At 38.7% G+C, this 13,685-nt stretch overlaps 2 protein-coding genes across 17 annotated transcripts in view; one reads left to right on the top strand and one right to left on the bottom strand.

Annotated features, from left to right (window-relative positions):
• Window positions 1-7,415, bottom strand: part of ST7L (suppression of tumorigenicity 7 like) — a 90,119-nt gene extending 82,704 nt beyond the window's left edge. For 8 of the 14 annotated variants that reach the window (XR_010410788.1, XR_010410789.1, XM_045896952.3 and 5 more), the window contains exons 1-3: window positions 7,208-7,415; window positions 5,151-5,233; window positions 1,590-1,752 (exon numbers count right to left, since the gene is read on the bottom strand). Coding sequence is in view for 8 of the 14 variants with exons in the window: in XM_045896952.3 (XP_045752908.1) it covers window positions 1,590-1,752; window positions 5,151-5,233; window positions 7,208-7,415 (454 nt within the window). In the remaining 6 variants the exon portion in view is untranslated. Of the gene's footprint in view, window positions 1-484; window positions 505-1,589; window positions 1,753-5,150; window positions 5,234-6,353; window positions 7,156-7,207 lie in introns of those variants that run through there. The other 6 variants (XM_064588639.1, XM_064588640.1, XM_064588643.1 and 3 more) reach the window with 6 other exon arrangements.
• A 176-nt stretch (window positions 7,416-7,591) lies between these two features.
• The window catches only part of CAPZA1 (capping actin protein of muscle Z-line subunit alpha 1), a 50,152-nt gene continuing 44,058 nt past the window's right edge, over window positions 7,592-13,685 (top strand). For 2 of the 3 annotated variants that reach the window (XM_045896960.3, XM_045896958.3), the window contains exon 1: window positions 8,661-8,892. In XM_045896960.3, coding sequence (XP_045752916.1) covers window positions 8,836-8,892 — 57 coding nt within the window. In that variant the 5' untranslated portion in view covers window positions 8,661-8,835. Of the gene's footprint in view, window positions 8,183-8,660; window positions 8,893-13,685 lie in introns of those variants that run through there. The other variant, XM_045896959.3, reaches the window with a different exon arrangement.

The following is a 13,685-nucleotide window of genomic DNA, read 5'->3' as shown; positions in this document are numbered from 1 at the left end:
ATGTGATTATCCATTTGGTTTTCAGTTTCTCCCTTTAGAATATGAGCTTTTACAACTTTGTTCATTTTTGTATTCTTGGAGCCTAACACAGCATTTGGAATTGACTTGTTTAAATGAATGAAATGTCACATGAGAGTCAGTCACGTAAACTACCATCTAAACTGTGTGATAAGTGCTATAGTAGAGATACTTTTGTTCCAAGAGAAGAAAAAAAGAAAGTGATTAATTTTTCTCTGGGGAAATTAGAAAAGGCTTTAGAAAGGAGGTAACATTTGAACTGACATTGAATCATGGTAAAAGATGAGTAGAAGGTTGCCAGATTAAGAACATTCTAAGGAGAGGAAGGATCATAAAAGCCGCACAGTATAGCTGGGCTAGAGTGCAGGGTAGGGAGTGTCTTCGCTCTCTGTATGCAATGATATACTCAATCTCACAACATGGAATAAGATTACATAATGCATTATTGTCATAATTATTTACATACTGGACTCAGCTTCTTGCGGACAGATCTATGTCATATTCATCTTAATATGTCTCATTCTTAGGAGTTCTGTAATTATTTTATGAAAGAGGAGAAAAGAAAAGGGGAAAGAAAAATACCATTATTCCTTCCTGTACTCTTAAATGGTTGCCAATCCCATCCCTACTATTCCTGGTCAATACCATTCATGCTTCAGGGCTCAGCTTAAATGGCACTCTCTCAGAGACTTTCCCTGACCACATCTAAAAAGTGGCAGTATTTTTCTACTAAACTAATACAACTCTAGTAGTTAGGTTTACTGAACAAATGAGACTTTATGGCACTCTATGGAATTAGGTCATTTGTATTATCACTGTATGAATTTTACTGATATAAAATTAAAGGGACAATAATCCAAAAATATCATTTCTATCTGGCCTTCAAATTTTTACTTTCCTAATTGAATATCATTAATAATATTTACTTTGTATTACTGGATTCATATGGAGGAACAGCCTACAATTAAAGTATGACAATGGATTATTTATACATGAATAACTAAGATTTTGATGACTTTGTAAATATATTGAGAAGAAAAAGTATTTTTCCTAACTTTGCTATGTTCGCAGAAACGGCTAATTGTCTCTGTTCTCTCCTTTATCTAAGAAGATCTCCTAATTACTAGCTGAGCATATGTATGCTAAGAAAATGGTTACAATTTCTAGCTTCCCTTATAGCTACTTGTGGCCATTTGGCAGAGGTCTGACCAGTAGGAAGTAAGCTGAAATAGTATGTAACACTCCGAGAAGTATCCTTGGCTGCTGTGGGATTGAGTAGGGGGAAAGGGTGGCCTTCTACTGGCCTAGTCTCCTTCCTGCTGATTAGAATGTGGGTATGATAGCATAAACGAGAGCAACTGTCTTGGACCACAAGGAAAAACTTCACTTAGAGATGGCAGGCTAACAAAATGGGAGACTGGGTCTCTGATGATCATTGCTCTCCGTATCAGCTGCAGATTACCTATATTTACATGAAAGACAAACTTCTCTCTGTTATGAGTTTTCTCTCTCCCAGAGACAAACACAATCTTAACTATACAGCTCTGAAAACTTTTTACATAAATAGTCACCTGACAAATTCTGTCTGCTGGTTTCACTTTCTCTGTTGCTAGAAGGAGAACCTGGCTCTGAAATGCTGCTTTCTGTTCCTCCCATCAGTGGTCGCAAATGGCTCACAGATACTTGTTCAATAAAAGATGTGCCGTGCTTATGGAAGTACCACCATTCAAATATCTATGACAAACAAACAAAAAATCCTTGACTTAAAATAGAACTGATCAGCAGACATATGAGCTCAAATTAAAACATTCTTTCACGATGTTCCCATTTAATTTAATTTTAAATGTCCTCTCCTCCCCAAAAATAAGCCAAACATAAGATTCCCCAATAGCCAGGCAAAAATAAAATACCCTTTTTATAGCTTTGTTATGAAATTTAGACAAGCTGAGGCAAAACTAGAAGAAATATATCTGTAAATGAAATATTAAAAAAAACAACAAGAAACAAGGGTGCCTAGCTGGCTCAGTCGGTAGGGCATGTGACTCTTGGGTCTCTGGGTTGTGAGTTTGAGCTCCATGTTGGGTGTAGAGATTACTTAAAACAAACAAACAAACCAGCAAGAAGCATTTAATCTGTAAATAATCTAACTCTGTTACGTTACATTGTCATTTTACTCCATCTGTAGCATAATTAAAAGAAAAACAATTTTGAAATAACTAGCATGGTGGATTAAGACTAGGGCTAGAAAGCCCACATTTGACTCCCAGTCCACCTGTGTGCTCTGGGTAAGTCACTTAACCTCTAGCCTCTCAGAGCCTCAATGTCCTATCTATTAAATATGGTTAACAAGAATTGTAAATGCCTTTTGAACAATGAAGTACTACTCCAGTATTTGGCAGTATAATTAATGTAGGATAAGAGGCTGATTCTCCTATTGAACCATTTAAAAATCAGGATATTCACTCTTTTATGTTTTCAAGATCTATCACTGTTATAAAAAGAGGAATCAAAAGAAGCTCTGTGGGAGCGCCTGGCTGGCTCAGTCAGCAGAGCATGCAACTCTTTATCTCCAGGTTGTAAGTTCAAGCCCCATGTTGGGCTAGAGATTACTTAAAAAAAAAAAAAAAAAAAAGCTCTCTGTGTTGAATTAGAAGAATGTTTCATATTTGGACACTCTAGCATTCTCAACTACCTTTACCTGGCTCTTTCAGGTTTCAGCTTAAATGACAGGTCCTCAGGGAACTTTCCCTGATTCCACAGAACAGAAAAGAGTATTATATGCACTCCCAATGGATCTTGCATTTTCCTTTCAGAGTAATCTTTTCACTTGTAATAATTAGCTAAACAACTGGCTTCATTGTTATTCTTCAAGCTCCCAAGCACGCTAGCTCCTACCCCTTCAGATGGAAGTAACACAAACAGCATAGATAGCTTCAGTATTTCAGGGGGTAAAAGAAATTATAAACATAATAACCTTTGCTAATAAAAACTCATCAATATTATAAGGGTCATGACACAGTTTAACCTTTAAAATGTTACTTGAATTTCCTAATTTTCTTATTGTATATTGTTATAACCACTCTATTTTATTATTATCTACTGTTGTTAATCTCTTACTGAGCCTAATTCATTTACTTAAAAAAGTTTTTTTATTTGAGTATAGTTGATCCACAATGTTACAATAGTTTCAGGTGTATAATATAGTGATCTGACTTCTCTACACATTATGCTTTGCTCACCACAAGTGTACCATCACCATATGATGCTATTACAGTATGAATTTCTTAATTTTTGTAAATTTAAAACTCTGGTTTAAAAAAGAAGAACAAATGTTAAGAACTGTTTTATATATTATACATGTTATGTTTTATACATCTATAATGTATATGTAAGCTTTTCCGCCCTTATAAATGAGGAAATTAAGACTCAGAGAATTATGTGAGTTGCCCAAAGTTATCAGCTATTAAGTGGCAGAGTTGAGACTCAAAACTACATCTTCTGGTTCCAAGACTAATGCTTTTTCCACTCGTCAGTTGTTTAGAGATAGATCATTCTCTTTATTTAGATTTTTACATGTTATTGACTAAATATGCTAAAATATGCTTAACTATGAGTGGGCTTTATAAGCAGAAAATTTTAACTAATTTAACTATACTAACACATAGATTTCATCTTAAATTCCTCAGTATTTTTTTTTTTTTGATCAAGAGAAAATCCCTTTCTTGTCTAGCATTTCACTTTAACAAAATGGCCAAGTATTAGTCCCTATTAAAAAAAAAAAAACAGAAACAAAAAACACTCCAATACAAATGCCATTATTTCTACTATAATAGAAGAGCACCATCTAGAGATGAGAAAAAAAGCACAGAAAAATTCACTGGTCATGTATGCCATACTTCCTAAGATTTTTATCTGTAGCAGTATTTTTCCAAAGTTTATACTAGGAAACACTAGTTCCCAGGGATGTTAATAGAGATTATGTATATATATTTCTAAATTTCTTAATTGAAAATGATAGTTCAGCCAATTAAGACAAGGGAAAGCTGAATGAAAGTTAAGACATCTCAGAATAATAATGGCCCAAAATTCATTAAGTGCTCACTCTGGGCTAGCTACCACGTTATTGAAAGCTCTTAGACACATTATCTCATTTAGTTTTCATAATCCTAGGAAGTTGATATTATCATCCCCAGTTTATAGATGAGGAAATTAAAGCTTAGAAAAGTTAATTAACTTGCTCAAAGTCACACAACTAAAGTGATGGTTCTGAAAACTAATATAATATTGTATGTCAGCTATACTTCAATTAAAAATTTTCTTCTGACAAAAAATAAATAAAGGGATGGTTAGCTTGGCTCCAATACTCTGCTCTTAAATACTCCAGAGAAGATAATTGGCAACCTATAGGCTGAATTCAAGACACAATTTTTAGTTTGCCCGATGTTGCCAAGATTAAAGTATTGGGAGACTTTTATATAAAAACTTGTTGCATCCAGATTCTTTCAAAATCATATGAAAAATTGGAAGATCTCATTATAGTGGTCTGCAAATCTATATGGCAACAACTAGCTTTATCCCCTTCCAGAAGCAGCATGCATTGTCCAGATTACCCAGTCCTAAAAGTAAATAAGGAACTTAATTTTTACACTCTATTTCATTCATTTTTTTTTAAAGATTTATTTATTTTTATTTGAGAGAGAGAGAGAATGAGAGAGAGCGAGTACATGAGAAGGGGGAGGGTCAGAGGGAGAAGCAGACTCCCTGCCGAGCAGGGAGCCCGATGCGGGACTCGATCCCGGGACCCCAGGATCATGACCTGAGCCAAAGGCAGTCGCTTAACCAACTGAGCCACCCAGGTGCCCCTATTTCATTCATTTTTGTTACTAAATTGGGCCCTGCAAGCATTTAGTTGGGAACCCACCACCAACCCCTGCCCCTTCCATTATACAATAGTCTTTCATATACAAATGAATACTGCCAGTCTCTAAAAGTGGAGAGGAAGATGCAGTGTTTTTTCAAATTCTGAAATATGTTGAGAATGCTGATCTATAAGTATTTATAATTATTGTAACCATAAAGATATTTGATCTTTAGATAAATACCAAACCATGAAGGAAATGGAAACTACTTACAAATATTAGTCCTGATATCAAAGAAGATGTTCCTGTAAGTGCCACGTAGAATTTGGGTGTCAATGAATTTAAAAATACTGTCACTGCAAAAGGGAAAAAAAAAAATCAAAGTTTAAAAAAAACGCAAATTCAAAATACTCAAGTTACAAATATGCAGGTATCTTTATGAGTGGAGGAACATAAATAGTTTTAATATCTAGTATGAGATTCATTTGAGAAAGTTGTAATTTTTAAAAAGGTTTTTTTTTTTTTTAAAGATTTGTTTAATTTATTTGACAGAGAGAGAGACACAGTGAGAGAGGGAACACAAGCAGGGGGAGTGGGAGAGGGAGAAGCAGGCTTCCCGCTGAGCAGGGAGCCCAATACGGGCTGGATGCGGGGCTCGATCCCAGGACTCCGGGATCATGACCTGAACCGAAGGCAGTCGCTTAACGACTGAGCCACCCAGGCGCCCCTAAAAAGGTACTTTAAATTCCCATTCTATCATATCTTAAAAATTACCTTTGAACATGTAAGGGTAGCATTTTAAACTGATAATTTGTTAAATAAGCAAATCAAAATGAGATAATTCAGTTTACTTTTGAGAATAAATTAAGAACCTATCAACCATAACTTTGACAAGAAGTTTTGCAAATCCCTAAGGATAAACTAAACAAACATCCTGTTACAAAAGAGATTTAGAACCACTCCCTAATTATTTTGGTGAGGTACAAACCAGTGTTTCAAATTAGAGTATGTGTATGTATTTGGTATGTCAGATAGAGAGGCAAAATAAACCAAAGACAATAGCAACAGACTGAGAGAACTCCGTGAACCTGACTCACTGAAAGCCTGGACCAGATTTTTCACTTCAAATAACTGTCTCATAAATACTACGGGTTTCAGAAATAAATAAAAATCTATCATAGTTAACTACTCTCATCTAAATGGTGATCTAGTTAACACGTGGAAAAATAAATTATAAAAGTCAATGAATAATATTTCACTGAGCATGCAAACCACTAGTAAGCACTTCATTAACCAGTGACAGAGACACCAAATTAGCTCTTTCAAACAGTCTAGGAAGGCCAATTTAGTTTGTTTTAGTATGTTAGTTATATCTGAACTTATATAGAACCTATGTTTTAAAAAGTCCAAAATATTCCAGAACATTATCTCACAGTATTTCAGGTCATTTTATGAAGTAGAAAAGGAGACATTTGCCTTTTCTTGCTGCAGAAAAATAAACCACAGGTACTGATAGCCACAGTCATCACACAGCAGAAATACTTTCATCTTGTTCAGAGCTTGAGTGGAAATACTGTAATGACATGGTAAGAGGCCCTGGCTCCCATCCACTTTGTCCTGGCTACAGGTAAAGGATAGTATTTGCAGAATCCACGGGGATCATCACTTCTTACACGTCTTTGTATCTTCAGCTCAGACTAATATAGCAAGCTTTCTACAAATGTTGAAAGAAGTAAGGAAAGAACCCATTACTGTTTGTAGCTCTTTCCCTTTACTTCCTGTACTGTTTTATTACTCAAGATAAAGCCTAAAGCAAACAACAGACCAAGATACCACGAAAACTTTCTTGACAGAACTATCTTAAAATACGATAATAGTTGGCTAAGGTCATGGCATTTTTTTCCTTTTAGGTCTTTGCAGAAGCGCTCATCTTTGTTGTCTGGGTGTGGGAACTCCTAGCTAATCCGCGAAAGACTCAAAAGAATGATTTTCAAGGGATCCTACCAATGCTGGGAGTGTATATAAATTCTGCAACCGATATGAAAATGCTCTCATCTGTCATACTACCTGAAGCCTACAGCTTGTCAGGTGGCTCTTCCTCGGGTCAACGAGGACAGAAGAGAGAGGGCGGATCTTAAGAGCTCAAGGGAGGAGCCCACAGCTGCGGCTCAGGTTTGACAATCAGCTGCGGAGTTGCTACTAGGTCGCGCACCACCGACTCATTCTCCAAAGCCCTCCAGTGACTGCGGAGAATCTCTACCCTTTGCCCCTTGGCCCCGGCCCCTCTTCTAGCTCCCCCGCCCGTCCCCAGGGAGGTCTGGGCCTCTCACCCGCAGCCAAATTCTCACACAGCCTCAGCGGGACCCTCAGAGCGTAAAGCAGTCCCAGCCCCGCCACGAACCACAGCGAGGCCCCAGTCCCCGCCAGCCCGGCCCGCAGCCGCTCCCTCCAGCCCAGCGACGGGCTCAGGCCGGGAGCAGGTGCAGGAGGAGATGCCGCAGCACTCGCTGCTTCACCCAAGCCGTCACCGTCCGCCATCTTGCCGCTCCCGCAGGCTCCGGGAGCTGGGAGGGGAGAAGGGCAGGAAACCGGGAGTCGGGAATCCTGGGATAGTGGCGGACCTGAAGTTGGCCTCTGTGAAGGCTGAGTCCCAAGGAAAGCGGACCAAGAAGATTTGGAAGGTGGAGGAGAGTCCCAGGACTGGGGTTGCCTTTCCTTTGAAGGGCGGGAAGGGGTGACTAGCGGCACATATTTTGGAGGAACTGGACTGAGATGTGATCTCGGAGTGAAATGTTTTTGCTTCCATACGTGTGAGAGTCACCTCTCACCCTATTCCTGGGGTTGGAAAAGCCACCGACCGTTCCAGGGCCCGAGCAGCACTTAGCCCTTTGGACCCGGGTTGCCACGGAGATCACTGGTACTGGGAAAACCTCCAGTAGCAATTGCTATTTGGTCGGATGGAGCTCGGGTGTCAGAAATAGTCGAAACACGCTCCCAGCGTCTCCCAGGTGAATGGGGGAAATGAATGTAACTCAGTGAGGAAGCGATTAGACTTAAAATCATTTAAGGAAAAGGCTTAAGGCAGAGTTTGAGACTTCCCGGAGCGCCGACGCTCGAAACCACCTCCCCGCCCGTAACTGAGATGGCGCCGTCTAGGTCGGCGTTTCCGGGCGGGTCCTTCCGACGGCCCCCGCGGTGATTCCATCGCTCAGCTTCCTTCCCGGCCTGCCTCGCGCCGGGGCCGGGTTGGGCCAGAGCAGCCCAAGATGGCCGACTTCGAGGACCGGGTGTCGGATGAAGAGAAGGTAAGGGGTCCGCCTCTCTCTCTTGCCTCCTCTCGCGACAGGGAACAGGGGCCCGACCTGGCAGCGGTGGGAACCCTGGCGGTGTCCCCAGGAAAAAGAAGCTCCTTGGCCTGTGCTGACATACGCTCTGCAGTTGGGACGCTTCTCTCTTTAGGGGCTTTCGTCTGCCTCACGGTGGCCCCAGTTCCCCATTCCTCAACTCTCTTTTTCTCCTCCTGGGCCTGAGGCACAGCCCAGTGACCTTCGTGCAAGAGAAGAGACTTTCCTTTATTGAATCGTGACTGTGGACTTTTTTCTGTAATTAAGAGAGGGGGCAATGGTGATGTCTCGACGTATCAAGAAGCAGTTATTTTACCGCCTTTAACTGTTGGGGCTCTCCCCATCCCCCCATTTTTAAATATGATTGAGGCTAGTTTAGGGCGAGTCACTTCCTGGTCAGGGTGGCCTCTTAACTTCCCTTTTGCTCCTCCTTCCTCAGGAAGTGATTTTGCTGTCACGACTCCTCGACAGGGAGAGGTCCCCATGTGTTGTCCGCCCATCCACTCTTTTCTATCGGCTGAACTGATTCTCAGTAATAAATGTGTAAGCCTCAGGACATTTGCTTCAGAATTTGAACACCACTCTTCCCCGTAGACACTCCCTTGATTGATTGTATGTATGCACATAAGCCCGCGATGACTCCATCCCTTGCGTCTTACATCCTATTAACGGTAATTTTTGAAAAATAGTTTTCTATTTCTTGTTAACAAATCAAGAATAGCCAGCGGATTTTTTTTTTTTTTAACTCTAAAGGTTTTTTATATAGCACATAAACTTCATATTAACACATTCAAGTCTGGACAAAACATCGTGCCTTCTTTGATGCTCCACTGTGGTGTATTTGAGTATAGTTAAATTTGTCAGTGTGTAATTTGCCTATTTACTTCTTCAAATGTGTTTTAAATACAAGAGCATATTCTACGTTAGGTGGAATAACTTTTTGCTGACAGCTGCACACCTTTCTTAACACTTTGTCAGGCTTTTCAGTAACTACCTGATTTTAGGGCCTGTAGAAATTAGAGTGATTTCACTAGATGACTCGTTGTAGGACAAGAATTATGTCTTTTGTTTCCCACAGTGGCTGTAACAAAAAGTGCAGTCTTTCTTGCTCTGTAAATGTGTCTGGGCTCTTTCTTTCTTTCTTTTTTTTTTTTTTTTTAAAGATTTTATTTATTTATTTGACAGAGAGCGAGAGCAGGAACACAAGCATGGGGAGTGGGAGAGGGAGAAGCAGGCTTCCCGCTGAGCAGGGAGCCGGATGTGGGACTCGATCCCAGGACCCTGGGATCATGACCTGAGCCGAAGGCAGACGCTTAACCATCTGAGCCACCCAGGCGCCCTGGGCTCTTTCTTTTTTTAATAAAAGAGAATGGGATGGCGCAAGGGACTGTTTATGATCCAGGAGTACTCGGTACAGAATAATTTGATATGTCATACTTACATATACCTTGTCATTTTGAAATACTGAAGAATGTGCTAAACACAAGTCATTGAATAATACTTTAGCATCGAATTTTCTCATTCTTGAAAATTCTCATGTGTAAAACTTAGGGGAGAAAAGGACATTGTATATATGAATTTATGCTGAAGAGAAGACTGTAATAAAATGTCTAGTCTAAGTCAAAGAGTTTTGATTCGGATGAAATTAAATTATAGTAAAAATCGGAATAACCAAACATTTGTTAGCTCAACTGATGGTCCACTTGTTTTAAGGAAAAATATTGTTACAACAAAATTTCACTAAAAACTTAAATAACAGTAAACTTCAAAGTTTATGGTGTCCAAACAATACTATGTTTACTAGTATTGTTGGGTTTTTGTCTTTCACAATAGGTTAGAATGACTTTTTAATTAAACTTGGGAAAATATAATACATGTATTTCAAAAGAAAAGTGCAAATTGAGATGTCTTTGGATATTGACAATGTTTAGTAACGTTAATAGTCTTGATTTTATAACAGATTTGTGACCAGTTTCCTCTTACTTCCCAGCATACTTCTTTTGTTGCTTAATTTTAATAATGACACAGCAAGCATGTCAAAGTTAGTACGGTAAATCTGTCCAAAAATGCTGATGAATTTCATATTCAGTAAACAGTTTTAGATTAGCTACATCTTCATTATTGTGGATAACTACGAATAGCTGATATTAAGAAGTCTCATATAATCCATATGATTTGAGATCACTGAAATTTTGTTAGATTCTTATTCCCAGACAGAAACTGAACTGTATTTCTCTGTTGTGAATCTGTAAGTAAAAAGAAAGGGCCTTGACTTGTAAGATTACTTCAGTTCTCCTTTAGCTTCATAGCTACATTGCCCCCTTTTCCTCCAGACTTCTAATTCCTTTTAACTCAGGAATTCAGGAATTGAAGTATTTTTCCAACAAAACTAGTTGATATGAATGTCTTAGCATTCATAAACAACCCTTAAGAGAGATTCTTGTCCTATATAATTTTCACAGCCAAGGCACAATTACAAATTTTTAAAATCAGGATATTTTCAGCTGTAATTTGTATTGATTCTTCCTTTAAGGAACTCTAAAAAGTTTCCATTTTATCCTCTTTTTAACCAAATTCTCAACTGCATTTGATTTGGGTTTTTTTAAGGCATTTATGTCATGATGCATATATATTTTAATATTGCTTTTTATCTTTGTTGCATTTCCTAAAAGCAGTGAACCCAGAGGTGAATTTGGTGTTGGTAGTCTCTGATTTCCTTGCAAGTACTTCCATAAAAGCTAGTAAGATCAACCATTCTCATAAGTAACTGCTTAGGGTTTTTATCACTTTACAAAGAGGAAGTTGGGTTTTTGAACTTCTACATTATTACCTGAAATGGTCATGATGAGCTGCCTAAATAAAACAGGAAGTTGAAAGTGTAAAATAACTTGCAGAAATAAATGCTTTTAGTTTTATCCTCGAGTTCAGTTTCTGAGAATGAGCTGTATTCTTCTAGTCACTCAGACTCTTCAGTTACTTGGTTCCAAATGCTTAACAAGACCAAAATGACAAGATACCATAATTAGGAAACCTGAAGTATGAGACAAACTTCTCATTTGGGTTCCTTGCACTGTTTCCTTTATTTCATGATTCAGCATTTTTAAAATGTAATTGCAAAAAGAATTTTAAGGCTGAAAAAAGTGCAATTAGCATATTTTTCCTTTCAGCTTATTAACTAGTAGGATATTTGTGAACAACCTCAGAAATGCCGTAACTGAGAAATGAATCTATATGCCTTAAGCTTAGATAATCATATCATCTTTAAGGCACTTTTTGAGAATCAGGTTTATCAGAATTATTTAGGAGAGATGTGAAAATGTAAATAGATACAGAAATTTGAGGGCTCTGTTAGAGCTCATGAAAAATATCCTTTTAAATTGGATTTTTAAATTATATATTACCTCCTTAATTTACTAGATGATTTATTACCCTCGTAGGATAAACCCTAGAGCTTATTTGCCATAGGTGTTTTCTAACAAGTCATCAATTCGTATTAGTACTGCTATTCTTTTTTTTTTTTCTTTTTTAAGATTTTCTTTATTTATTTGACAGAGAGAGATACAGCGAGAGAAGGAACACAAGCAGGGGGAGTGGGAGAGGGAGAAGCAGGCTTCCCGCCAAGCGGGAAGCCCGATGTGGGGCTCGATCCCAGGACCCTGGGATCATGACCTGAGCCGAAGGCAGACGCTTAACTACTGAGCCACCCAGGCGCCCCAGTACTGCCATTCTTTATCTTCCCTTTTTTCAGTTAGATTAGCTGAGTAGTATTTATAGAATCTGTTACAAAATCCTTGGATAGGCGCATAAAGCCTAAACAGGTGCAAACTCAGATGCCCAGTCTTTGGTTAAGAGTGTAGGTTAATGCTAAGGAAAGTAGTGTAATTTGTCGGAAAATTCAGACCCTAGGTTTGTCTGAATCAGAAGCTATGCATTTTTTCACATGCACATGTTTTTCCCATGTAACCATGAATGAAAAAACCAGAATAGAGGTGTCCATTCAATGAATTATAAATGAAATATTGTGATGTAGTGGGAAAGAATGATTCTGAGTGTCAGGAGATTTGGCCTCTCTCTGCTGAGCTTTTTAGCCGCCAGTGTGATTTTGGAAGCATCACTTAACCTGTGTGGGCCTCAGTTTTCATGTAAAATAGATAAGGAGAATTGGATCAAAGTAACTCAACAAAGTTTAACTAACGTTTACAAACTAATAAAAACAGTCTGTTTTAAAAAATGAAACATTAAAGTGTTTAAGGAGTTTCTATCATTTTCTGCTTTTGCACATTTGCCTGATAATGAAACTGAATTCTTTGGTAACTGAAACCCTATCTTTTTATTTAGTGCCTAACATAGCACCAGGTACATAGTTGAGGCACAACCTATTTATATGAAGGAGACCAATCAATCACACTTTTCCTTCATTCTCATATTTCCTCAGCTCATGCTCCATCACCCCTCCCCCTGCCCCCAATTATTTCTGGTAATCTCTAGGTTTCTTGGGTTCCGGAATGTGTCCCACACTCTGGGTTCTTTGGACATTCGTTTTGCCTGAGCATCTGCTATTACTGGTGATCTGCCATGCCACTGCTGGGAACATTAGATCCCTCTGGGAGCATTTTTCCTGGTAAATACCACTTGGTAAATACCATAAAACTGCAAAGCCTTATGCATACCCAAATGACAATGAATATATACATCTAGGCTTGCAGAAGCCCTAATAAAAGTATTTCCTTCATCTGCTTTAAGTTCTCTCCTTTAGAGCTCAGAAAAGCACACACTATAAGATCAGTTATTGTTTGTGCTTTTCTACTCAGGAATTTCTCTCACTTTCTCACATGCCAAAAAAAAAAAAAAAAAGTTCAAGTTCTTATATGGATCAGCTCCTGAAAATAGAAACCCTGGGTAGGAGAAATCAGTCATGATACTGAAGACCATTTAACTACTTGGGGATTTCTGAACTAGGTGATAATTTTAACATGCACTTAGCTGTTGTTTTCCCTTTTCCCTTCATCAGAACCTCCTGACACCCTTTGCATTTCAGTTCATTCCACTGTTGTTCCCTTTTAGTCACACAGGCTCAGAACGTTGGCATCATCTTTTTCCTTCTTAGCCTCTTCTCTCACATTCAAATAGTATTCCAGTTCTGTAAGTTCTTCCTTCCTGTCATTAGATTCCGTTCCTCCATTTCCATTAGTATTTTTTTTTTTAAAGATTTTATTTATTTATATGACAGAGACAGCGAGAACAGGAACACAAGCAGGGGGAGTGGGAGAGGGAGAAGCAGGCTTCCCGCTGAGCAGGGAGCCCGATGTGGGACTCGATCCCAGGATCCTGGGATCAGGACCTGAGCCGAAGGCAGACGCTTAACGACTGAGCCACCCAGGCGCCCTCCATTAGTATTTTTAAGAAAATTATTTTTAATGTATAGGAACTATAATCACATTGCTTAAAATTAAAATGTAGGACA

This window comes from Mirounga angustirostris, unplaced genomic scaffold (assembly GCF_029215605.1).
Source record: "Mirounga angustirostris isolate CCGP_5_RB_7025 unplaced genomic scaffold, mMirAng1.0.hap1 SCAF_4, whole genome shotgun sequence".
Taxonomy (NCBI): Eukaryota; Metazoa; Chordata; class Mammalia; order Carnivora; family Phocidae; genus Mirounga; species Mirounga angustirostris.
Note: the sequence above shows the minus strand (reverse complement) of the source record. Positions and strands in the feature narration are given on the sequence as shown.